The sequence below is a fragment of the Varanus komodoensis genome, unplaced genomic scaffold (genome assembly GCF_004798865.1).
Source record: "Varanus komodoensis strain SLA01 unplaced genomic scaffold, ASM479886v1 scaffold49, whole genome shotgun sequence".
In the NCBI taxonomy this organism is placed as follows: Eukaryota; Metazoa; Chordata; class Lepidosauria; order Squamata; family Varanidae; genus Varanus; species Varanus komodoensis.
Window position 1 is genome coordinate 1,853,603 of NW_025336072.1, and position 23,974 is coordinate 1,877,576.

The 23,974-nt window shown below is 43.0% G+C and overlaps 1 protein-coding gene across 1 annotated transcript; it reads right to left on the reverse strand.

Annotated features, from left to right (window-relative positions):
• Positions 1-14,392: 14,392 nt before the first annotated feature.
• NKX1-2 (NK1 homeobox 2) lies at positions 14,393-18,499 on the reverse strand. The gene is made up of 2 exons (XM_044445609.1): positions 18,274-18,499; positions 14,393-15,800 (listed from the first exon to the last, which is right to left on the reverse strand). Exons 1-2 carry the CDS (start codon positions 18,497-18,499, stop codon positions 15,157-15,159), a joined length of 870 nt encoding a protein of 289 aa, XP_044301544.1. The 3' UTR covers positions 14,393-15,156.
• Between the last annotated feature and the right edge of the window lie 5,475 nt (positions 18,500-23,974).

The following is a 23,974-nucleotide window of genomic DNA, read 5'->3' on the forward strand; positions in this document are numbered from 1 at the left end:
GAGAAAGGCTTCAGTAAACCTTTCCCCCTCACATATCTGCTTGCTTCTCCATTGAGTATCACCCCTTCTGAAGCTGCTTTCTCCGCGCACGCGTGTGTGTGTGTGTGTGTGCGGGTGGGTGGGGAGGAGTACTTAAGGATATTTATTTTCCTTTTCAGAAAAAAGGGTTCCAGTGCACTTACCTATCATTAAGGGTAGTACATGCTACAAAAAAGATTTGGGATATAGGACCATATGACCAAGGGAAAAAGCACCATAACTTTGCATATGCTAATTTATGAATGTTCTAAGTCTTTAAAGAATCTCCTTAGGCCACCCTAATAAGGAATTGATGGACAACAGAGAAGAAGACATTCGCTTTCAGAAAAAAAGGCGGAAAGGTTCAAGAAGGGCCTGCAGGAAGTGAATCCTATATAGAGAAAAAGCCTGTATATCTTTAATGTAGGGGAATCAGATGCAACATAGATCATCAGAGCCCCTGTGTCTTTATTTCAGCAAGTGACCCTGTTCTAGATGGGATTACACTCCCCATGAAGGAGCAGGTTTGATCTATCTTTGTCACTTGATGCCCAGGTGACAGTGGTGGCTCAGAGCTTCTTCCTGCTTCTGCTGGTATCTGAACATGGATAGCCTGGCTTCAGAAATCTGTGCTCTGGTAATCTCTAAATGGGATTACTGCAATGTACCCTATGTGGGGCTGCCCTTGAAGATGATTCAGAAGCTGCAGCTGGGAAAGAATGTGGCACCCAGCATAATGAACCTGACTAGGCTGTGTGAACATATAAGACCAGTCCTGGCTCTTCTATATCTGGTCCCAATTCAAGGTTTTGTTTTTTACCAATAAAGTCCTACACAATCTTGGATCACAATATCTGCTTGAACATCACTCCCAACCCTGATCTAATCAGGGCTGCTCACCTATGAAAATTATGCTCAACCTTGGGGGCCTTCCTCTGGGTGCCAACCACTCAAAGGGCTCAGAGGGTAGCAACTAGTGAGAGGGCCTTTTCTGCGCTGGCCCCCGTCTTCGTAACAACCTCCCTGCTGCACCAAATCTGATGTCTCCCAGTGTCCTTTGTGACAAAACCCATCTTGTCTGCCCTTTCTCACTCCTATCACTCCCCCTTTCTGTTTTCCTCAGTTTTTTATTTTCAGAGCACATTAAAACAACAACAACAACAAAGGATGTGTTTTGAGCCCCAGAGAAATAGTGCAAATGTGTTCATAATTTAATGTGTGTGTGTGTGTGTGTGTGTGTGTGTGTTCAGGCTTTTGCAAGTATACATGTGAAGTCTTAAGGATTTTCAGTATGTGGAATCCCTTTAATAGCTGAAGTAGTTAGACAAATTGACCAGGTTAGACATACAGAGTAGGCATAGCAACATACTTGCAAAATATTTTAGCATAATTTATCTATTATGTTTCTATTCTGCCTTTTTTACTTCAGGGAATGCAGGGTGGCTCACATTAATCCTCCTCTTCCTCCTCTCAATCTGATTCTCACAACAACCCTGTGAGGAAGGTTAGGCTGAGAGTCAGTAACTGACCCAAAGTCACCCAGTGAGCTTCGTGGCTGAGTGGGGATTAGAACCCCAGTCACCCAGACCCCAGTCCAACACTCTAACTGGTGCATCACACTAGAAATTTGATTAAACAAAAAAATACAGCGGAAACTGCATTTCTGCAGGAATTGGACCTTAGGTGTAGTAACTAACTGGACACTCCAAAGAAGGGATATGTTTCATTCCCTGATGCTGAGGAACAGAAAGCAGCAGTTCTCTGCTTCCCAAACTCATCTAGCTGACCACTGTGACAAACAGAGGAATGAATGATATGGATCTTTGGCCCAATTCATCTGGAATCCTCTTCTGCTCTTAACTCACAATCAGCCCCAGAAAAGTCACTGGCAGGTGTTGGAAGGGAGAGCATTGCTCTGCGTAGGGTTGCCCTCTACCACCCTCCTCACTTGTCAGTTGATTGGCCCAGAGCTGCTGCTGTAGCTGCTCCTCTCCCTCCACTCCCACTTTCTGTCTGGCTACAAGCCCAGACTTTCCCATGAAACAGTCCAAGCAAACGGTCGGAGTGAGCCAAATGAGAACTGGGAAGGGGGAAACACTGTTCTTCCCACAATTGCCTCCTTCCCACAGTCATTTCCAGATTCTGAGCATGCAGACACCAGGAATAAGTGTTCCTTCCCGTTCTGTCCAGGTGAATCTTCAAGACCACAAGCAAAGTCTACAAGCAAAAATTGAACAGAAAGAGCATCAGCATTTACATTTTCATATGTCTCTTCTAAGTTGTCCTCTCCAAGTTATCACTTCTCTCTCTCTCTCTCTCTCTCTCTCTCTCTCTCTCTCTCTGGTCTCTTTGGTCATCTATTGTATGTTTCTATTTCACCTCAATACATTCCCATCTAGATAGATGTCAACCTTACTTGGCTTTTTGATACCTGGTTTCTTGGCTTTTGCCAACCTAACAATATTTTGTAGCTCAGATATGTTATAGCCCACATGAAATTTGCTGATAAATTTCTCCTCCACCACCCTCCAATAAAAATAATTAATAAGACTTGTGATGATGTGAGAAATCCTCAGTTAACCTTCCCTTGAGAGATTGCTGGGCTGTGATGCCTTATGGCTGAAATAGAGGGACAACACAATTCTATCCCTGTATGCTCAGAAATAAATCCCACTAGGTTAAGTTGGGCTCACTTCAAGGCAGGCAGGCAGGCAGGCATTACTGCCTTAGGAAAGTTATCTCTCTGGTTAGAAAGTTCCCCTTCTTTAGGAACAATTCACTCCTTCAGGTTCACTCCCATAAACACCCTAATGCAGCAGCAAAAACAGCACATTTTCCAGACCCCATTTCCATAAAGGATGATGGGTGGCAGGGAATGACCATATTTATGATTGCTATTTTTATTTGTAAAATCTGAGCAGATGCAGATAAGCACTGGAAAGGAGAAAGAAAACTGACTTATAGAATGGCAGGAAACTGCTAAGGAGGAAGAGATTGGCTACTTATGAACTGCCAAAAGAGCAGAAATGCATTGCCAAAAGAGGGTGATAGTTTGCATAGAACTTTGCATATGTACATTTATATGCATAGATGAAACCTAGACTGCAGTGCCATTTAAAAGCAAGTGTTGTAGTTACTCTTTTTAATCTGCCAAAATAACCAAATATAGAAGTTCTCTGGAGAAATAACTGAGACACCCAGGAAATGGCATGGGAGACTGTCCAAGCTCCACAAGTGTTGCATTACAGTTCCCATTATCTCCTAGCCAGCATAGAACAAAGCTCCTATTACCTGGGAGTATGTTGTATTGAACTCAGTAGGGTGTAAATCTTAGTAAAGATCTAAAAGATTGTGCAGTTAAAATTTAACATAGCCAAGAGTAGCCTTGAAATCTCCCCTAACTTGAAGTGGTGTTTCCTTGGTAACAAACACACAATCATTGTGTTTAAAGTATTCTAGCAGACTTTTTTTTCTTGCCGAAATGCTTCTAGATAGTCATTATAAGAAGGATTATTATTTCTTAATTTGTTTTTTTTCCTCTTCCCTTCTCAACCCCTTTTCCTTTTGTGTCATATCTGTTGGACTGTAAAACTATGGAAGAGTCTGTCCTGTTTCCATCGGTTACATGTCTGGGAGACTTTTTCACCTACCAAAGCTGAGGAGTGAGAGAGGGGGGACATCTCTTTCCAGGCTGCTGAACCCCACCTCCCCTCAGATGCAGCTTGTATTGAATGGGAAACCTTGGCTGGCACTCCACTCCTAATGCAAAAAGTAGCTTTGAGGGAATATTTTTTGGGAGCCTGGACCAAGGCAAGGGGAAAGGTGTTAAGTCCCTCCTTTCCTTTCCCTTGAAATCCCTCTGTTGCTCAAGGAGGCATGGATGGATTTTCATGCTTACCCTAATTGCATCCATATCATTAACAGCATGTCTTGTTTGGCCACTTGTCACTTGTGGCAGTACCAATTGTGTCTAGTAGATACTCACCACACTCAAGGGACTGCCCTCCACATAGCACCCACTAGCTCAACAACACTGAGCAGAGAACTACAAGTTCCTAGCAAACAAACACATAATATTATTGGAAGTGTGTGGGGGGCATTGTTCTTTCCAGCATGAGAAAAGTCATGTGGCACCTTCACTGTATTTGCATGACACCTTGTACTACTTTGGGGTACGATGTTTCTTGTGCTTTGCCTTGACAAAATGCTATTGTCACAATACTCCATCATCAATCGGTACAAAATTGGGGAAAATAATCAGCATACCTGAAAGAGAGAATCTAGGAATATTTACAATACTAGAGTACAATCCTACTGGACAGGTTTTCAAATGAGAGAGAGCTCAGAAACATTTGGCCAAATCTTTTCTGGCTCCCTTTATTGTGCAGCTGCATCTGTACATAAAGGCTAGCAAAGGAAAATGTAAGCAAGCAAAGCAACTATAGTTCATGCATCCAGGCCAGGCAGGATTGACAGTGGAGCTTAAGTATTTTTAATTCTGCCCACCAGCAACACTTAATTGCATATAAGAAATGTCTTTGGGCATTCAACACTGAAGCATATAAATATGAAAGCTGTAAATCAGTGACTGCGAAATCTTTTCCACGGTGGGGAGGTTGCTGCTGTAATTGGGAATAAGAGTTGGTATCTGAAATCTGACCTTTGACAAGTTGTTAGTGATAGAGTTAAGAGTGTTATCTTATCTATTTGTTAAAACACACATAGGGCATATCACCCATCCTGGAACTGCTCCAAGAGAGCACAATTATAAATGATTTGCAGTATCCTGGAAGCTACAAAAAGGAAACAACATCCATGTTTCACCATCTTCAACATCATGTACTGGAGTCATATTCTGGCTTTCCCCCATTTTCTCTTTGAAGATGAGGAAACATTTGAAGGGGTGGACACTAGAAAAGAGCAAAGTAAGGCCACCTACACTTTGCCTCCATCTCTTATAGGAATGAGTGGGAAAGTGTTGTTTGATGACTTCACTATGCTGCTTCTGTAACAGATAAACAGTGCTTGGTGCTTGATTCAGATGCACTGCACTATGTTTGTAAGAGATGAGGAGGTGAAGAGGAATAGGGCCGGCTCTCAGCAATGCCTTTATTTGGCAGTAGCTTGAGCTGGTTGGAGTAGAAGTGGCCACACATTGTGGTGGATCCAAAAGGCTATGATACCACCTCCCTTACCCAGCCACACCACAACATAGCAAACATTCACAAGACCACTTGCTTTCTTCTGGATCACCCCTTACAAACTGCCAAAAAAGACATAACATGTTATTCCAAAAGGGGTGTGTGAGTTATATGATATTTGCATATGCTAATATATATCATGAACATCAATGTAGAAATCATTATTATAATTTAAATAGCAAAGTGTAGTACATCTCACTGTACTAAGACTATGACCAGGTGACCTGTGTTCCAACTTCTTCACAGCTGTTCGGGTGCTGGCTATATTCAGATAAAGCAATTATCCACATTCATCAGCTGACTGGTCGTTGAAACATGGATTATCGTTTTGTCAAACCAAGCCCCACAAACAAACCATGGTTTGCTACAGAAGTAACTCATGAAGAGAAGCCATGGTTTGTAGCTGAGTTAAGCATTGTGAGTTTTGTGTGATTATCAAACTATGTTTGCTACCATGGCTGGGCCTGGACCAGGAGATAACCCACATTTCAACAATAAATCATGGTTAAGAGACAACTCATACTCAGCCCATGTGAGTTATCATCTTGTCTGAACCCAGTCACTAATGGTTGATGGGCAACAGTTTTTAGGTCTTTTATTTTTAAACTGGAACTGGACAGGACAGCCCTTCAAAGGGCAGCCCTCTAAAACACACACACCTGGCCATCCTGCTTTTGGATCAAGCAAGTAATCCAAGACTTAATTAGCTCTGGTTCAGAAGCAGAGTCCTTATGATTTCCAAAGGACAATGGATGATGCAGAAGAGAATAACCACACAGAACGAAGTACCATGCTTCAGTATTGTGTTTTCTTGGTGCTCTGCCAGAACTTGGAAAGCACACAAACCTGGCCTAGCAAAGCCCCTGCAGTAGATGAGGGTGATGCTGTGGGTCCAGGAGACAGCAGCAATGCCATTGATAGCAATGCAAATGCAGTTGGTGTTGGGGCCTATAATGTGGTGGCATGACAGCTGCAGTTGACAGGATCTTCAGAAGAAACAGGCTCTTCCCGTTCCTTTTGGTCTTTAAAAACTCTCTGCACAAATGAGTCATTAGTTTGGATGATCATAACAAAAGAGAAATGAAGGCATAGTTGCAAGTAAAGACAACCAAAAAGTGCTAAAGAACACACAAACAGGGCTCTAATGTTTCTGTATAAACCAGATATACGTTTTTAGAACAAAACTGTAATCACACGGAATTTGCACAGAATAAAATCTATCAGATCTGAAGGCTAATAGACAGTAAACCCCACCAGGAGATCAAACACCTCAAAAACATACATAGGATGTTGAGATAAAGTAATTTAACTTTATCTGTTGTGTGCTCTTTCGCACTATTTGGTTGTCATTAGCTTGGTCACCTGACTTCTCTGCACTCAAAGTGGTATTGCACAGAACAAATCTAACCACCACGACTAGATATTTTCTTCTGCTGCTTTTTAAAAACACCCATCTTATCAAAGCATGTTTTAATGAATCAAAGAAGCATGAAAAATAGGAGTAGAAAATATGCAATGTTTAATTGAAATCATGTTAAATAATTGAATTACATTTAATGTAAAGAAATCCAGTTTTCAAAACATCAACAAAATAAATAAAATTCAATCAAATTTTAATTGCAATAAAATGTAATTTAATTTAAATAAATGTAAATCAAACTACAGTGGGCCCATTTGCACATAACAGTAAAATGTAGGTGATTTAACCTATCATTTGCCCAGTCAGAAGCTGCTTCAGCTTTGCACAGTCAGCCTCCATTTGGCCCTGTCTAGTGGCTGGGTTCACATGACACAACAAAAAATATTACACTGTTTCCACAGAGTGCAGATCTTTGCCTGAACTTGGGGGTAAAATGATCATGTGGTTACCTGAGTAGTGCAGATTCCATGCTTCCCACTCTGTCCTGCAGCCTCACCATGCATTCCAGCAACCCCGGCAAGCAAATCCCGCTCCTTTCCCTGCTTTTGCCTAAGGACTGCAGCAGCAGCAGCATCCTGATTAGTTCACTGCAGTCCTGAAGCAGGTGCCTCTCACCCCGTGTATAGCTGTATGCCCCCAGTGCTGCCCAGATGGTCTGCCACCAGAGAGATTCTGATTAAATAAAAATAAACACTTTCTTCAAAATTTGTCCCTTCTCTTTCCATGTATTTTTGAGTTCCCTCCCTATTTCCCATCACTAGGTGAATGGGAATAATATGATAATAAATCTGTTGCTAGGGAGCTGAGAGAAGTAGACACTGAAAGCTAGAAGCTGCCACTTCTATGGCCGCTCTGATAGGAGACTCCACAATGTCTCTATAGCAACAAAAGTAAACTGGCAATCTGGGTCTGGATGTAGGTTAGTGTTCTCTACTGTGCTGTACTTTATTACTCTGTTGTTCTTTGTTAGTTTGTTTCAAATTTTTGTGATAAAAAATATTTACAGAACAGATTAACCTTATCTACATTGAACCTTATGGGGAAACTTGACTTGGCTCGCGATCAATTCAGGTCATGACCAGAGTCGTGTAATGCATTAAGTTCGTGAGCCAAGGTACCACTGTACATGTCTTTCTTTATTTGCAGGGGAGGGTGCACAAGGGAAACATAGTTTCCCATAATTTCATGGGAAACTATGATTGACTGAGGCTACATGAGTATCTTCATCACAGGATAAAATATATACACTTTTCCCTGAGGGCCTTTTCTGATTCTATTGGAGCTGGATCCAAAAGATGCTTTCCAATGATACATAAAGTGTAGAAAGAGCTGGTTATCCCCTCCCCATATCTGCAGAAATCTATGCCAGAAAAAAAATAAAATCATAATTCTTCAAAATATAAATGGATGCATCCTATGATTACATATGATTTTAAGATGCAATTGCTTAGTCCCATGCCATCGTTTTTAATTTTTGCTATACAGAAATGCAGCATCCAGGATAATAGCTTGTCCCATCAGTAAAGCATAACAGTTAGCTTTCTGAGGTCAAGTTTTTAGCATGCAAGTAATCTGGAACATTTCAGATTGCAAAAGTGAGTTACTATGAAGTCAGCCATTCTGAGATTTTTGCATGACTTGTAAATGAAACTGCATTTCAAACAGCTCTCAAATCAGATTGTCTTCTGCCTTAATGAAGAAACAGAGGCAGTTGTGAGATCAGGTAACTTAGATACTTGCTCTGCTAGAGATTTATGAACACCCCAAGAAGAGCTTGCTGCTGCTATATACGTGATGTGTGGTCATGTAATGTGTGCTAAGTTGCAATTTTGTATAACAGTGGGATGTGACTATTAGCAATCCCCCAAGAGTAATATTTGTCCAGTGTTGGGATCTTCTACCTACCCCTTTCTGATCTTGCCAAGCTATTACCATACTCTGGTGGGCTCCACCCTTTCTTCCTTCCATTGCATTTTTTACAGAGACATTAAGTCCTCAACTCAACAGATTTCTGCCTAGGAGTAAGACTTGTGTATAGGCTTGCATTGTAAGGAAACCTGTTGTCCAGTCTGACACAAGATTATGGGACTTTCCTTTGAGAAGTCAGGCTCATTTTCTTTAAGCATTTTTTCTGTGGAAAAAGGGAGTCTGCAACAGTTCCCCCCCAAAAGAAAGAGGAGTCGAAAACAGGCAAGAGGCTAGACCACATGGGGTTCTATATCCTGTCCCCACTTCAACAAGCTTTAACGATTGATTTAATTGAATCTTCATACTGAAATCTGCCTTTACAGAAGGTGCTTACATTGCTCTGCAGGATTCTCTTTCTGGCCAGTTTTATCCTCAAAGCCACCCTGAAAGAAAGACTAAGGGGAGAGATCGTGATGGTGCCAAGACTTCATGCCTGAGTAGGGATTTGAACTGGGATCTCCATGTCCTAGCTGAACACTAAGCACTATACCACCACATCAGTTCACATAAAAGTTTGCTCTATATTTTACAGTACACTAATACAGTACAGTGGCTAGAGTGATTTGCTTTTAGTTATGAGACCCAAGTTCAAAACACTCAGTCATGAAGTTTCCTACATGTCCATGGACAAGTCATCATCTGTGCTCCTAATATAGTTCACAAGGTCCTAGGAAAAAGGAAAGTTTATATTTATTTGCTGCAGCAATAACCCCAATAAAGAATAAATGCATGCACTAGCCTATCCACTAGAGGGCACAGGGGTTGTTTTTAAAAGGCTCTGAGGAACTAAGTCCGCCTTTAGAATTAGGCAGTATTTTCTGTTGTAGCCAAAGCAACAGACCTCAAAAATGTACAGATTTCTGGAGGTGTAAGCATCCAAAAACATCCATGTCTTCATCAGCCACTTGAAATGTGATCTTCAGTTGTCAGATAAATATACATACATAGATTAAAAAAGGGCAGGGTGTAAAAAGCAAAGTCAAATGGCTACAAAATGCAGAGCTCTATGACACACAACAGCTAAGCTCAAATGTATACAAGCTGAGAGCAGTGACTGATCTCTGTTAGGAATGTTGACTGTTCTCACCTTGCGCACATGTTAACGTTATCTCAAGAAGTTATAGGCATATGCGACCTTTGGCTTGCCCTTTTAGATGTACCTACCAGTTTTTCTGCTGTACCAGGGTTGTTAGTGGGTACTTAACAAATTTAGGATTCTGGCCTGTAAGGAACCCATCTAGATAAAACATGCACATGCTGATTTATATCGGTATATGAAAATATAGAAAAAGTACTAGGATATATTTGAATTTCATAGCAGGCAGAGTCAGTGGGTTGATTTCAACCAAATAATCTCAAATTAATTAATCAATTTATTTGTACCCTGCCTCAGTTCATTCCAACCCAGTGGAATTGTTTCTTTCAAGTTCAGTTGCCATCTGGGGAGAAATTGGGCAAGTAATGCCCCCAACCTCAGTTGCATTCCACTTGAAAATCACCCCCTGCACTACAAATAAGCTATTTTTAAATCATTTCCTTTACCACCATTGGACACTCAGGAATATGGGTAACGGATCTGGAGACTTACGAAATAGATTGGGAGTCCAGGCTTGTCAATGTTCCCATTCTACTCCATGAATAGCAGTCACCAACCTCTGTCTCACACTTCTAACTGTTCAAAGCACATCACATGTGTTCTCTAGTTATACACTTTACAGCCACCCTACAAATTAAGTCAGTACCCCACTTATTGCAGATGAGGTCCCAAGCTGAGAAAGCATCACTTGCCCAAGGTCATCTAGTATATTCACTGGAGAGGCAAGTTTTGAACTGGAGACTTCCTGATTTGAAGCTCAGTCTCTTCTAGGCAATCCTATACACATTTTCTGTGACGTGAGCCCCACTGCATTCCCTGGAGCCTGTTGTTATGTACTATCAAGCTGTCTCTGACTTATAGTGACTATATGAATGAATGCCCTCCAGAATGTCTTTTCCTTGACAGCACTTGCAAACTTTCCCTAGCATCACTATCTTCACCAGCAACCCTTGCCTTCACATGGTTCAGTTTCATTATTTTTGCTTCCAGGAAAGTTCTAGCTTATTTTGATCTAGAACCCACTTGCATGACTTTCTGTTGGTCCATGGTATTCACAACACTCTCCTCTTTCACAATATTTCAAATGTATCAATTATCTTGCAAGTCACCTTTCCTCATTGTCCAGCTATCCTACCTATGCATGGTGATCAGGAATACAATAGTGTTATCTTGGCCTTGATCCATTGAAATACCTTTACAGCTAATAATCTCTTTTAGTTCCTTTGAGTCTTGGAAAACAACAGTCTTCTTCAAATTTCTTGGCTGCTGTCTCCTTTTGAATTGATTATTGAACCTGCATGTGCACAATCTTTCATTATTTCAATTTCTTTATTGTTGACATTAAATTTGGGCAATTTTTCCATAGTCACTATTTTTGTTTCTTAATGTTCAGTTGCAGCCCTACTTTGGCACGTTGTTCCTTCAGTTTTATCAAGAGTAATTTCAATTTATTGCTGTTTTCTGCCAGTAATATGGTATCATCTGCATATCTTAAATTATTGATGTGTCTTCCACCTATTTTCACTCCTTCCCCTGACCCTAATCCAGCTTTCCTTTTATGTTCTGTGTACAGAATAAACAGATAAGAAGATAAAATACAGCCTTGTCTGACACCTTTGTCTATAGGAAACCATTCCATTTCTCCATATTCTGCCCTAACAGTAGCTTCTTGTCTACAGTACAAGTTACACATCAGCACCATCCATAGCTACTTGTGATCCAAAGTCAAAGGCTTTGCTGTAGTCTACGAAGCACAGACCGATCTGAAATTAATTGGTGCCCTCTAGTAACCAATTTATAGTTGCATTAATCTTGAGTGTCTTCCCTTTTGGAATCCAGCATGAATGTCAGGCATTTGTCACTCCATACAGGGTAAATGTCTTTGTTGCGACATCTTAAACATCACTTTGCTAACATGTAAAATTAGGGCAATGGTCCTTTGCAACTCCTTCCTTGGGGTTGTTGTTGTTAGCCGCAAAGTCGTGTCTGACCCTTCGCAACCCCATAGACAACACTCCTCCAGGCCTTCCTGTTCTCCATCATCCCCCAGAGTCCGCTTAAGCTCATGCCAACTGCCTCATTGACTCGATCCAGCACCTCATCCTCTGCCGTCCCCTTTTTCTTTTGCCATCTATTGTGCCCAGCATTAGGCTCTTCTCCAGTGAGTCCTTCCTTCTCATTAGGTGGCCAAAGTATTTGAGTTTCATCTTCAGTATCTGGCAGTCAGGGTTGATCTCCTCTAGGACTGATCGGTTTGATTGCCTTGCAGTCCAAAGGACTCGCAGGGGGAGTGGAATATAAATTGAACATTTCCAGGTGCTGGGGCATAGTTTTGTTTTCCATATTCATTGGCATATGCTTGTTAGGATTAGCATTGATTTGGTCTCTGCAGCTTGAAATTGTTCTAACAGTACCCTACATATACCGAATGCTTTATTCCTTTGAAGTGCTTTCAGAGCAGCTTTCACTTCAGTTCTAATACTGCAGGCTCTTCCTCATAGGACCGCACATCAAAGAATTCTGCATCTTTTTATTTCTTCTGAGCAGTTCTTTTCTATAGCCTTTCCACCTTCACTTTATTTTCTCCTTGTCCACTAGTATGTTCCCCTGCTGGTTGTTCAGCATTCTTAATCTAGTTTGAATCTCCCCTTGATTTCTTAGATCTTCCAGAAATGGTCTGTTTTCTGTTGTTCTTTTCTAGTTCTTTGCACTGAAAAGTTCCATTCAGGATTCTGACCCTCTTTGTATCACCCTTTGCTTTTGCATCTTACCTGTCCTTATCAATAGTGTTTCCAAGTTTTTTTTTTTCTTACTACAGCATTTAGTCCACAATTCTTCTGTTTCACTATCAATTGAGTTCAGTAATGCAACTTGGTTTTACATGGACTTTAAATTCCTCAGGAATGCTATTTAAGTTGCTTTTGGCACAATGATCCTGTTAGTGATCTCATTGAGCTTCACTATGATTTTTGTTACTAAGAGATCTCAATCAGTAGAGCAATCTGCTCTTGTTCTTGTTTTGGCAGTGAGAATATAGCTTTTCCAACTTAGACTTCCTTTTACATAGTATATTTGATTTCTGTATTGGCTAATTAGTGATATCCATGTGTTGTCATGTGAGTGGTTGACTGAAGTATGTATTTGCAATTAACAGAATGTTGACTTCTTTGTGGAGCTTACCCTTCGATAAACTCCTATAGGACTGTAGCCAAAACCTCTGTATCACATCAGCTGCATGTACAGTTGCACCTGTTTAAATTTTGTATATTGAGATCTAGTCCTGTATTTTATTGTATTTGTAAGTATTTCTATTATTACATGTATACTTATGAACTGTTGTGAACTGCCAGGCTTCCTTTGCCTATTGAATAGTATAGCAATTTGTCGTCGTCATCTGCCAGTTGTGGATAACAATCTGGCACCTGACAAAGTGAAGTCCAATCCATGGAACAACATGCCAAAATAAACCTGTTAGCCTTTAAGGTACCACAGTGGTCCTGTGTTTTGAGCAGGCAATCCAAGTTTGGCACTAAGGCAAAACCAAAAGCTGTTTTATCCAAGCTAGGATATAAATATGCTACAGGAACAAGTCCTTCTTGGACAGATTCTGAAACATAGCAGCACAATGAACAAATGAGACATGAGTTTTACAGCTGTGCCAAGAGGATACTAAGTAAAGACAACATTCTGCAGGTAAGTCTCATTAAGAAAGGCCTGGATCCACCATCTTCCAAAACACCAGAGCAGCAATTCTTTTGGCTTCAATTAGGATCAAAATAAAACAACACTATCATCATTATGAAGTAGGAGATTAGTATATTCCCAAAACACATTCAGCCTAGTATTATTCTGGATGTGGCTTGAGTGTGTACTTAAGTGAAGCAAAATCTATGTCTTAATGGCCAGCTACATGTTTGTTTTCTGAATACAATACAAACTGATTGCTATATCCCTTAGTTCAACCCTTAATTCTCCCCAATAGGACAGAGAAGTGCAAAAGGAATGGTGAATTAAAGACGTACATCAGGTGTTTTTTTCCTTTCTTTAGCTGTGGACATTCCTTTTCAATGGGAGTTGGTACAACACCAACAGTAACTAGTTGTTTATTTGAAGCTGGTTTTGCACCAAAGATCAGGGCTATTTGCATATATGAAATATTGGTTTTCTTCAACTGAATCCATGGATTCAGCAGAGGCTTCCACCAGCAAAACCGGAAAGCAATATTTTTCAGCTATGCTCCCACTCCCTCACAGCACTGCATCTACTCCAGGGAGCCAGGTGAATGTTCAAAGCAGCAAAGAAAGTATGGTAGTAGGAGGGACTTCTTCCTTTTCTGTGGATAGGAACCTCTGCCAGATCAAACATTTGGCCATAAGCAGAGTGACACTCTTCAACAAGCGAGCACCTGGCTTTGTATCCAAATAAAGATGTATCTTCAGATAATTGCACTGATGCAAGACCCGTCCTTTAGCTGGGGATACAGTCTGTTGCACACTTAACAATGGCTCTGGTGCACACTTATCAGGGAATGACATCCACTGGACACAGAGATACTTAAACCTGTGAATAAAACCTCATAGGATTGGCGTTTTCGACCTAGGATTTAATAGAGCCCTCCATGAGGTTGATGCTGCCCTCTAGTGGTTGCAGACCCACCACAGAAGACTGGCTGCTTTAAAATACAAGACAGTATAGTACAACACACATTTTATTAAAATACTGTCTCCATTTCCAATCTACAGTTTGCATAATCCACTATTACACACATTCTGTATTTCTGTCTAGAAGTGAATTCAATGGTCAGAGCAGGTCATGCAGCATAGGTTCCAGTACTATGTTCTTGCCCATCAACCTCTAGCCTATCTAACAAGAGTGGGCATGGAGTTACACCGGTTCAGTGCATCACCAGGCGCCTAAAAGGAACAGATTATATAGGGGAGAAAGAGGAGCAGGAGGAAGAAAACCAGCTTTTGCTGCTCTTCTGACTGCTAAATCCATATTTCTGCCTTCTTGCATATGCTATTGAGAAGCAATTACATAAATATCAAATACTGCACACCTGCTTTATGGGGGGTTTAATCCATATTCTTGCACTGAAAGTCACTCTTGCTTTCAAATGGGCTTCACAAACTTAAATTACATTATGAAGTTTTGCTTTTGCTCATGAAATGGAAAAGCTGGGGGCTGGTTCCCCCCCACCCCATACTCATGTCCCACCTAAAGAGACTCAAAAAAGCACCTGTAAGTAGCTAATGGTGATCACAGGGTGGTTGATTTGAGGGCATGCTCTTTACAAGATCTGAGGAAAACAAACCATTTATGCGCAGAGGACAAAGTGAAGAGATGCTTTCTAGAACTGGATTTCGCTTTCCTTATTTAAACAGCTGGGTTTGCTCATCTCCATTCATGTCTGGGCAGAAACCTCTGGAAGCCCTTCAGATAATAGGATCCTTTTATAGGTGAGGGGTATAAAATGGGGCCAGATATGTAGGGCTCAGGAAAGAAGGAAAGGATCCCCCTCCTGTCAAGGGAAGGGGAGCAGATGCTGGAAAGAGGACACTGGCAGGTGCGTACGATGGGAAAGTCTGGTAGGGCAAGGCACTGGGGCCCGGCGGACTAGGGCTGTTACTGTTGCCACTGCCCCCTCCTCCACCACCCGTGGGCATCGGGTTGTTTCCTGGCTGCCCCGAGCCGTCAACGCTGGGGTTTTGCTTCTTCCACTTGGTCCTTCGATTCTGGAACCAGATTTTGACCTGCGTCTCGGATAAGCTGAGCGACAGGGCCAGGTTGAGGCGCTCGCACACCGACAGGTACCGTGTGGCCCTGAACTTGTTCTCCAGCGCCACAAGCTGCTCGTACGTAAAAGCCGTCCGGGCCCGGCGAGGCTTCGCGCAACTGGATTCGGTTCGGCGACGCCTGGCTGACAGCGGCGAGCCGGGCTCATCCAGATCCGATGGCGAGCAGGGAGGGAAGTCGCCGGGCGAGTGGAGTGCAGAGCCGGGCCCGGTGGTTAAGCAGCTCCTGTCCCGATCGCGTGGCTCTTGTTCCAAGGCCTCCAGGGTGGCCGCCGGGCTCTCTCCGCGGCTGGCGTCCGCATCTACGGAACACACAACGGCGCTGATCAGGGAGATGCAATGACACCAGCTGCCTTGCCCGAACGCGTGCACCGCCCAGTCGCGACTGACTCGCCTAAGTCCTTCCAGCCCCGGAAGCGGATCCTCGCCAAGTACATCTGTACCACTCTGCCTATATGTGGGCGGGCGCTTAAGCAGGCTGCTCTCTATTCAGCCCCTCCATAACCCGCCCCCCCGCCAGCACCTTCCTTACGTCGGACTCGGAGGAATTTAGCCCAGAACGTATAAAGTTATTAAAAGAGAGAGATGCACAAAGAGTCAGAAGTTTAGTAGGCAAGAATGTATTAGTATTTAGTATTAGTATAATGTATTAGTATTTAATAGGCAAAACCAGTCCTTTTGAGCATACGCAGAATGCCTTTACCCGAGACTCAGCTAGGTACTTGAAGGAGAGACGCTCTTTACACAGAAATCATAACTGATTCATAACACAGAAATTACATCTTTCAATAAAAATGATAAGGAACTTTTTAAAAAAAGCTGGAATCCTTGAAACACTCACTTGGACATTAACTTCATCAAAAATCTGACTTGCAACACAGAAAGAAATAGAAACATTCAACTGAAAGAGACGTTATCTTTAAGGGCAGAAATCGAACAAGTGGCAGGAAGCTCCCCCACTATAAAATTCGCTTTTGTGCTACTCCAGATAGCTATAGGATCTGTTTTGTTTAAGTAGAATAAGCGCGTCTACAAATAAGGTTGTGCAAATACGATGACAAAGCGTAATATGTCGTTATTCCTACCGAAGGTGCCCCAGCCATAAATGAATGAAAAATTGGGAGGGGATTTTTTACTTATTGGAAACTTGTTGTCCCATCAAAACTCCTGCCTTCGCGTCTAGGCAGCACTTTCCAACAGAATTACCATTCTGAGAACTGGAAAAACTAATTTGAGGAAAGTGGGGGCAGATAACGGGCTTGTGTGCGTGTGTTTTACGTGTTAAAAAGGTTACTAAAAGAAACTTATTCCTTTTTTTCCTTTTGTGGGAAGTAAAGAGAAGTACATCTCTCTTATTTTCTCCCCCCTCCCCCCCGCCCCCGTTCTTTTCCATCTTCTCTTTCGCTGCCGTACTAATAGAGTTTCAGATTTGTGAAGGGCCGGATCGATAGATGTCATCTATTAAAGGTAAGTTTTAATCGATCAATATTAGGATCAGACGGGGGGGGGAGCGATTTGAAGTTGGTACCTGCAAGCTGTGGGAAGGAGATACGCGGGAGCCGGTAATAGGATATCGATCAAGGGGGAGCGAAGGCATCCTCTCGTGGGGAGACCGCAGGAACAATTATCTAGCTTGTCCTTTGCCTGGCGCGTCCCGGTGCCAATCAGGGCCATCCGACAAGGCCGAGCCGAAAACAATCGCCGGCGCTTCCCCGCCAGGCCCGGGCCGCTGCGAGCTCAGCCAACGCTCCGCCAGGGGGACCGCTCGCCGCGCCGCCGCAACTTCTTAAAGGGGAACCAACCCAGTCAGGCGCCGGGACCTGCTCAGCAGTCCCAGCGGCGGCTCTCGCTCCGGGCGGGAACAGCTTGTCTGAGGAGCGGCTTGCCGGCGATATTCGCCAGCGGGTCGGCTCAAAGCCAGGGCCCCAAAGCGGAGCGGTTTAGCTTCCAGGCGGGGCTTGTTTTAGACTTCGCGTGCAGCCTCGGAACCTGTTTGAATGAAAGGGCTCCTCCCTTGGAGAGTAAAGGACAACATCCCTTTCTCCATTAGCAAGTAGGATTGCTGACATCATCGTTGTTAAGCACGGTGAGGATGGTTTGTTTTCTGACTAGGCTCCTGTGCCTTTAACTGCTGCCCGTCTGGAGGAAATTCGGCTTCCCTGCTGAATTTCCACCTGACATGCCACTGTTAAAGCAAAGGAATCCCGAGACAACCACCAAGGTGGAGCAGAACTGTCAGATCCCTGCGTCTTCCCCAGCCCACGCACACCCTTTGTTAAGAAACTGACTAGCGCATTTAAAGTTTTGCTGTGCCGTGAAGTTTTCATTCAGGCAAACCCGGCGAACTGCTTCTTACATCCTTCTGCGTTCCGGTTCAGTCGCCCCGGGCTGCACTCCGCAAGGTCCAGTTGCGGAGTGCCGAGCGACACCCATCAGCGACACCGAGCGCACTGGACTCAACAATCGCAGGAACCCCGCGGTGGTCCTCAGCGGCGCCTAAAAGGCCCTGGATCGCAACCTGACCAGGGGCTGTGATGGGGGCCGCCCAATTAAGAAGAAAAAGAAGACAAATCTAGTCCACGAAAGTGTATGCTCACTTTTTAAGGTGTCACAAGGCAGAGACAGGCAGGCAGGCAGGCAGGCAGGCAGACAGAAGCATTGTTTATTGATTCTCATTAATCAATCAACCAGGAGGGTGGGGGTTGAAATGAATGGCACCAAAACCTCGCGAACCAGATTTTTTAAAAGCATTAAGCAAAACAAGGCATCGCCTACCATGATACGCCTCTAGTTTATTCCCCTTGCTGCTCGGAATCCTCTCTAGTTCAACTCTTCCCAAACTTTTCTCCCGCTGTCCCGCAGGCGCGATGTTCTCCCTTCGCCCTGTCGCTGGGTTGCTTTTCCTGGTAAATTTCTGAGGATCCAGGATGTCCAAGATGGAGAAGGAGATTTTCGGGTGGATGGGGGCTCCTTTGGCCCCGCTCTCCTGACAGTCCGGCATTCCCCACTTCGAGCTCGGGGCGGACCTGCGATGGTGGCCCAGGGTTGCTGGCAAATGCGCGGCCAGGTGAGAGGCAGCACTGCTCCTTGGAAGGCGCGGCGCTGCGTGATCCCCGCGGGAGGCGGCTGTCCATAAGAGGCAGCGGGAGGGTCTCCCTCGGATGCTACTAGCGGCGACTTCGGAGATGCTCGTCCAGAAAGAAGGGGATTCTCCGCCGGGGGTGGGCGTGGGGAGGAGGAGGATCCAGGCTTGACAAGAGAAGGGGGCTGCGACTGCAAGAAAGGGGCTCTAGCTTCGTGCCACTGGCCCCTTCCTTCGGTGTATTATTATTACTATTATTATTATCTGCCTGCCCATCCAACACGTGAAGAGCAGAAGGGCTGGAAACGCCTGTTCAGCTTCAAGACTGCAGCCGTGCCCCTCCCCTTCCTGCAATAGGGTGAAGGGGGACAATGAAACACGTTCCCAGAGCTCAGTCCTATGCACGTCTACTCCGAGTTCAATGCGCCTCATTCCACGGTGAAGGACTGCTACTACTGCAACGGATATACGATTAGTAGAGCAAGAAGGGTGGCTTCCACTTCTTCCCCTTGGGGTGAATGATGATCCAGACGACCAGGTTGCTTCGTGTTGGGACCTTCTGAAGTGTTCTATCTGCAGTTCTGCTGTAAGCTTCAGACACACTCTTTACATCCTCACCCTTGAAGCGTGTGTAGACTCCTATACATGTCTACTCAGAAGTAAATTCAATGGGGATTACTCCCAGGGAACTATGTAGGGGATTATAGCCAGGGCCTACATCAAAGTTAGATCAGGTGAGCACCTGCTGAGGGCTCATGTGCCTCCAAAAGCTCCCTCCCACTGCAAGCTGCCTGGGCACCCTCCTCTTGCTCTGGCCTAGCCCATGGTGGCCCCACGAAGGGGGAGCAGAGGAAGCCACTCGCTGGCTCTCTGCCTGCCATGCCAGCAACCAGTGGCCAGGGTGACTGAGAGGAGGCCCAACAGCAGACTGAGGGAGGGGGCATCTAGGGTGCCTTGTTCAGGGTGCTGCCAAAATGTGGAGCTGGCACTGAGAGCAGCCTTCCCTTCTGAAGGAAAACAGAGAGGAGAAAACTAGGCTGGCAATTTGTGCCATCAGTTCCTTTGAGGACCTTCCCTTGGCCTGTGAGGATGGTGTTCTGATGCTTCTGTCTGTTTCTGGCAATGCTTGTTTGCTTCAGTATTTAACAGTGGTCACCTGCTATGAGTGCCTTGGCAGAAGGACAGTACAGGCATGCATGAAGCAAATGTCTCAAGTGAACAATGTACAACACATATTATACCTCTTGAAAGCCTCAGTCTTCCGTCCCATCACTGTGTGAGTAATTATGGCTATACATTTAGCTATATGAGAGCAAAATAATGCTGCACAAGCTCAATTATGTAAACAAACCGTTTTTATTTTCCCAATATTTTAAGATCTGACATTGTTTTAAAAATGGGTTTTTATTTGGTATTTGTTCTTGATGCTCTGCTTTATTCTTGTACCTCCATCCTGAGACTCTGGTGTACTGCAGGACAGAAATGCTTTTAATAATACATAAATAAAACAGTGCCTTTCCTATACACATGTATTCTCTGTACATAGAAATTGTGCTCCTTCCTAGATTGCTTTTGGAAAGCTAGAATTCCCCTGTATCCAAGGCCAGCCCAAGACATAGAAACAGAGTGAGTCAGAAGGGGTCTTCCGTGCCATCTAGTCTGACCCCCGGCTCCAGCACACCCCTATGCTTATTTAGAAAGGAAAAAATCCTTTACAATTCCCATGATTCGCCAGCCAGCACAGGATGGGATCATTAACTGCTGATGGAGAGCAGCAGATGGTGCCCCTACCACCTAATATGCAATTCTTCGAGTGCATAATACCCCAAGAAGCCAGGCACATTATCTCGGCAGATGGACGAGAAGCACCAAAGTTCCTCAACTCCTCCCTAACCGTAGTAGCAACCCTAACATAATAACCGGTTGCAAAGCTTCCACTGGAAGGGCCTATGAGTGTCTACTGAGAAGTAAGTCCAAAGGAACTTTTCTCACATCTACTCTTCCCTATCCAGATGTATTAGACTACAATTCCCATTGTACAATTCCCCAGTCAGCATGGGTATAATGATGCAGCTTAAAATGTGTATTCTAGTATATCTTATCCTATCATATCCTCAATAAATACAACTACTGTCCTTTCTTACAGAATTAAAATTAAATACCCCAGGGCATTTTTCATTGCTTTTTCTGACCAAGAATTTCCTCAACTTCACAGTTTTTAAAAATATGGATGTCTGCATGGTTTGGGAAAGAGTAAATGAATTAAATATTTTTTTTTACCATGAACAAGTTCTGGCTTTTGAAAGCATAGCTCATCTTTCCTCTTTTCATACTCTATGGATTGACATTTTAAACCTTTAAAGATTCAGAAAAATACATATTTTATATTTAAAATAAATATAAAATCCCAATTTTAAATTCTAGAAAAAGCAGACAACATGCACATTCTCAAAACAATACTGTTTTGGATTAGATAACCAGGAATTATTCTGACATTTCACAATATTTCCAATTTAGATCTCCTTGACAGTCTAATCCTTTGTATATTGGGTTTCCTTCAAGGCAAGCATGCATAGGACTGCAAACTTACAATCCAATGTTTATCTGCTCAGAAGTAAGTACCCCTGAACTGAACAAACTTACTGTTCAGGTAAATATACATGGGATTTCAGCCCTGAACTCACAGCCTGAGGTTGTGAGGATTTGTGTTTTGTGCATGGAAAACCAAGGCTTCCTTGGAGGGTGAAATGTGTAGCAGCTTTGGAAAGAACTCTCATCTCCCAGAACTCTGGCAAAATTGGCAAGTGATTCTCAGCCTGTGGTTGAAGCTCCATTCAGGTGATCTGCGAAAGGTCATGCAATATCTATATTTAGCTTGATATTTTATCCTGACATGACAAATCAAGGCCATTTTGATCAGGGTAGACTTACCAAAAATCCTTAAAAAGTCCTGATGTTCATAATATGGTGCCAGTGCTCTCCACTAATAGTTCTTTTACAATATGCCAATTAAAGGGGCCCTTCTCAGGCACAACACATAATTCTAATTGTTAATGTAGAAAAGAATCCCCACAAATAATCATTGAAAAGTAGGATAAATTTATTCCATAAGCATTATTGAGTCATCTGATTTCATATAGTAAGACACAGTTAAAGTTTGTTAAATTGTAACTATGCTATAGTAATTGTTCATGATTTTGCACCTGATGGATCTTAGGGTACAAACTAGGACCACTTCTTATTTCTGAGATGGTGGTGGTATGGATTTGGGGGGGGGGGTTAGTGTCCCCCTAGGTTTCCTTAGCCATGGTTTGTCCTTTCTTAGCAAACCAAATTGTGATTACCTAGCAGTATAATCAATGTTTGCAAACATGCTTTCTAGTTCAAAGAACTATGTGGGGCTGAGACAACCAGTTTTTGAAAGGAAGCAAGAGATTTCAAAGCACTCCAGTGACCTGGTGGGGCACTTTAGGAACTGGTGCTTGCACTTTCCCATCAGCATACAGTGTATAAAGTTGGACAAGCAGCTCATGCCTAGCCATTTTTAAGGAAAAAATAATAATAAGGCTTTCAAAACCTACCTATTCCATCTGGAAATAGCTCTGGGAAGCTAATGACCCTCCCTTACCCTTCCATTTTGCTAGGGAACAATGAGTTAGCAATTAATATTGTTAACAGGTAAGGGATAGGGCAAGGAGGAGCAAATTGCCTAATTGCAGCTTTAGGCCTCCTATCCCCTGCTGGTGTGGTGGAAGAGACTTTCAAATGAACATTTCCCCATTCAAATGTTCTTCTCCTCTCTTTTGCTATTTACCAAACACCATCCAAGATTAGGATGCCCTCTGAAATGTTAATCATTGCAAATCATCTTCTACTACTTAGGACATTTGTTTTAAGATTTACTTTGTTCAGCATATGTAAAGGTGTCCTGTGTGACCACAGGCCAATGTCACAGTGATTAAGAAGTACCATACAATTCAAGAGTTCAGTTAATTACGATCCAATGGAGCAGGAATGGGCAACTTGTAAGCAAAAGCATTAGAGGACTATGGCTCCTGTCACTCCTAGACAGCATAGTGAATGGTGATGGATCATGGGAATTGTAGGCCATAACTTCAGGAGGGTCACAAATTGCCTGCACCTGCACTAGGGTCCCACGGCTTTGATTAAAAATGATGAATCATCCTATTCTTTCAACATGTATGGTCATGCTCTGCAGCACTCATACCTATGAACTCATACCTTGTAATTCCCAAGTATAAAAGTTCATCACTTCTAAGTTCAGGCACATTTTCATTCACACGGTATTGAACGCTGATAGTAGACTTAATAGAAATTATTCAAAACAACAGGTCTCAGATGAATTAATTCAGTTCTTTGCTACAGGTACCAAAACCAGAATATTGTTACTGTATCTTTTGAATTAATGTTGCAATTAATATGAAAAATATTAATAACAAAAGTCCAACTAGCAGCTGGTGTAAATATTGCCTTGGGTTGATGTAAATAGGAACCCTATTCCTTTTTATTTATAGCTTTTTTCTCACAGATGGTCCTCAAAGCTGCTAATGATAACATACAAATTATCTAAAAACATATAAATAAGACATAACATAAAAGCAAATGAAGAATACAATTAAACTTCAACCATAAAAATAAATAGCACTTGACCAATTAAATACTTCATCAGCAAGAGACCAAAGTACATGCCAAAGGCCCACCTGAATGAAAACATCTTTACTGCTAGCAGGATACCACAAGAAAAGGGATCAGAGGAGTCTCCCTTGGCAGAGAGTCCCGGATTTTTGGAACATACCTCCTAAAGACCCCTTTGTGTCCCCATCAAACATGCTCTGATGAGAGAAGGAACTGCCCAGAAATCTGAAAAGCCAAGCAGGGATGGTCTTTTTGGATGTCTCTGATGGTCTGCATAGTCTTGGGCCCAATTTGTTCAATATCTGACAGCCCTTTGGCATGGAATTGAATTCCAAGGTTGATTAACAACTTTTGTTAAACCTGCTCCAAATGACACCTATTGATACAAATTGGTTGGGAAGTTTTGAGGTCGTTTGATGCATACAGAATAACACTTGCTGCTGTGTAGTCTAGATCCACTGAGGGAACATAAAAAGCTCACATGCAGAATCAGGTTAAGGTTTCAGAGAGGTTTTTTCAGCCCTGCCTGGAGATACCAAGGATAAAACACTAGACTTTCTGCATGCAAAGGAGGCACTCTACCCCTAAGCTGGCTGGCAAGAACAGCCTGCCTCTCCACATACAGAATTACTAATTTGTTTTAGCTAATCCCACATGATGTTGAAGCCATATCTTAGAGATGGCTTGATCCACACATACTTAAATCAATGTGCTTGAGTTTGTGCCAAATTAGTTCAA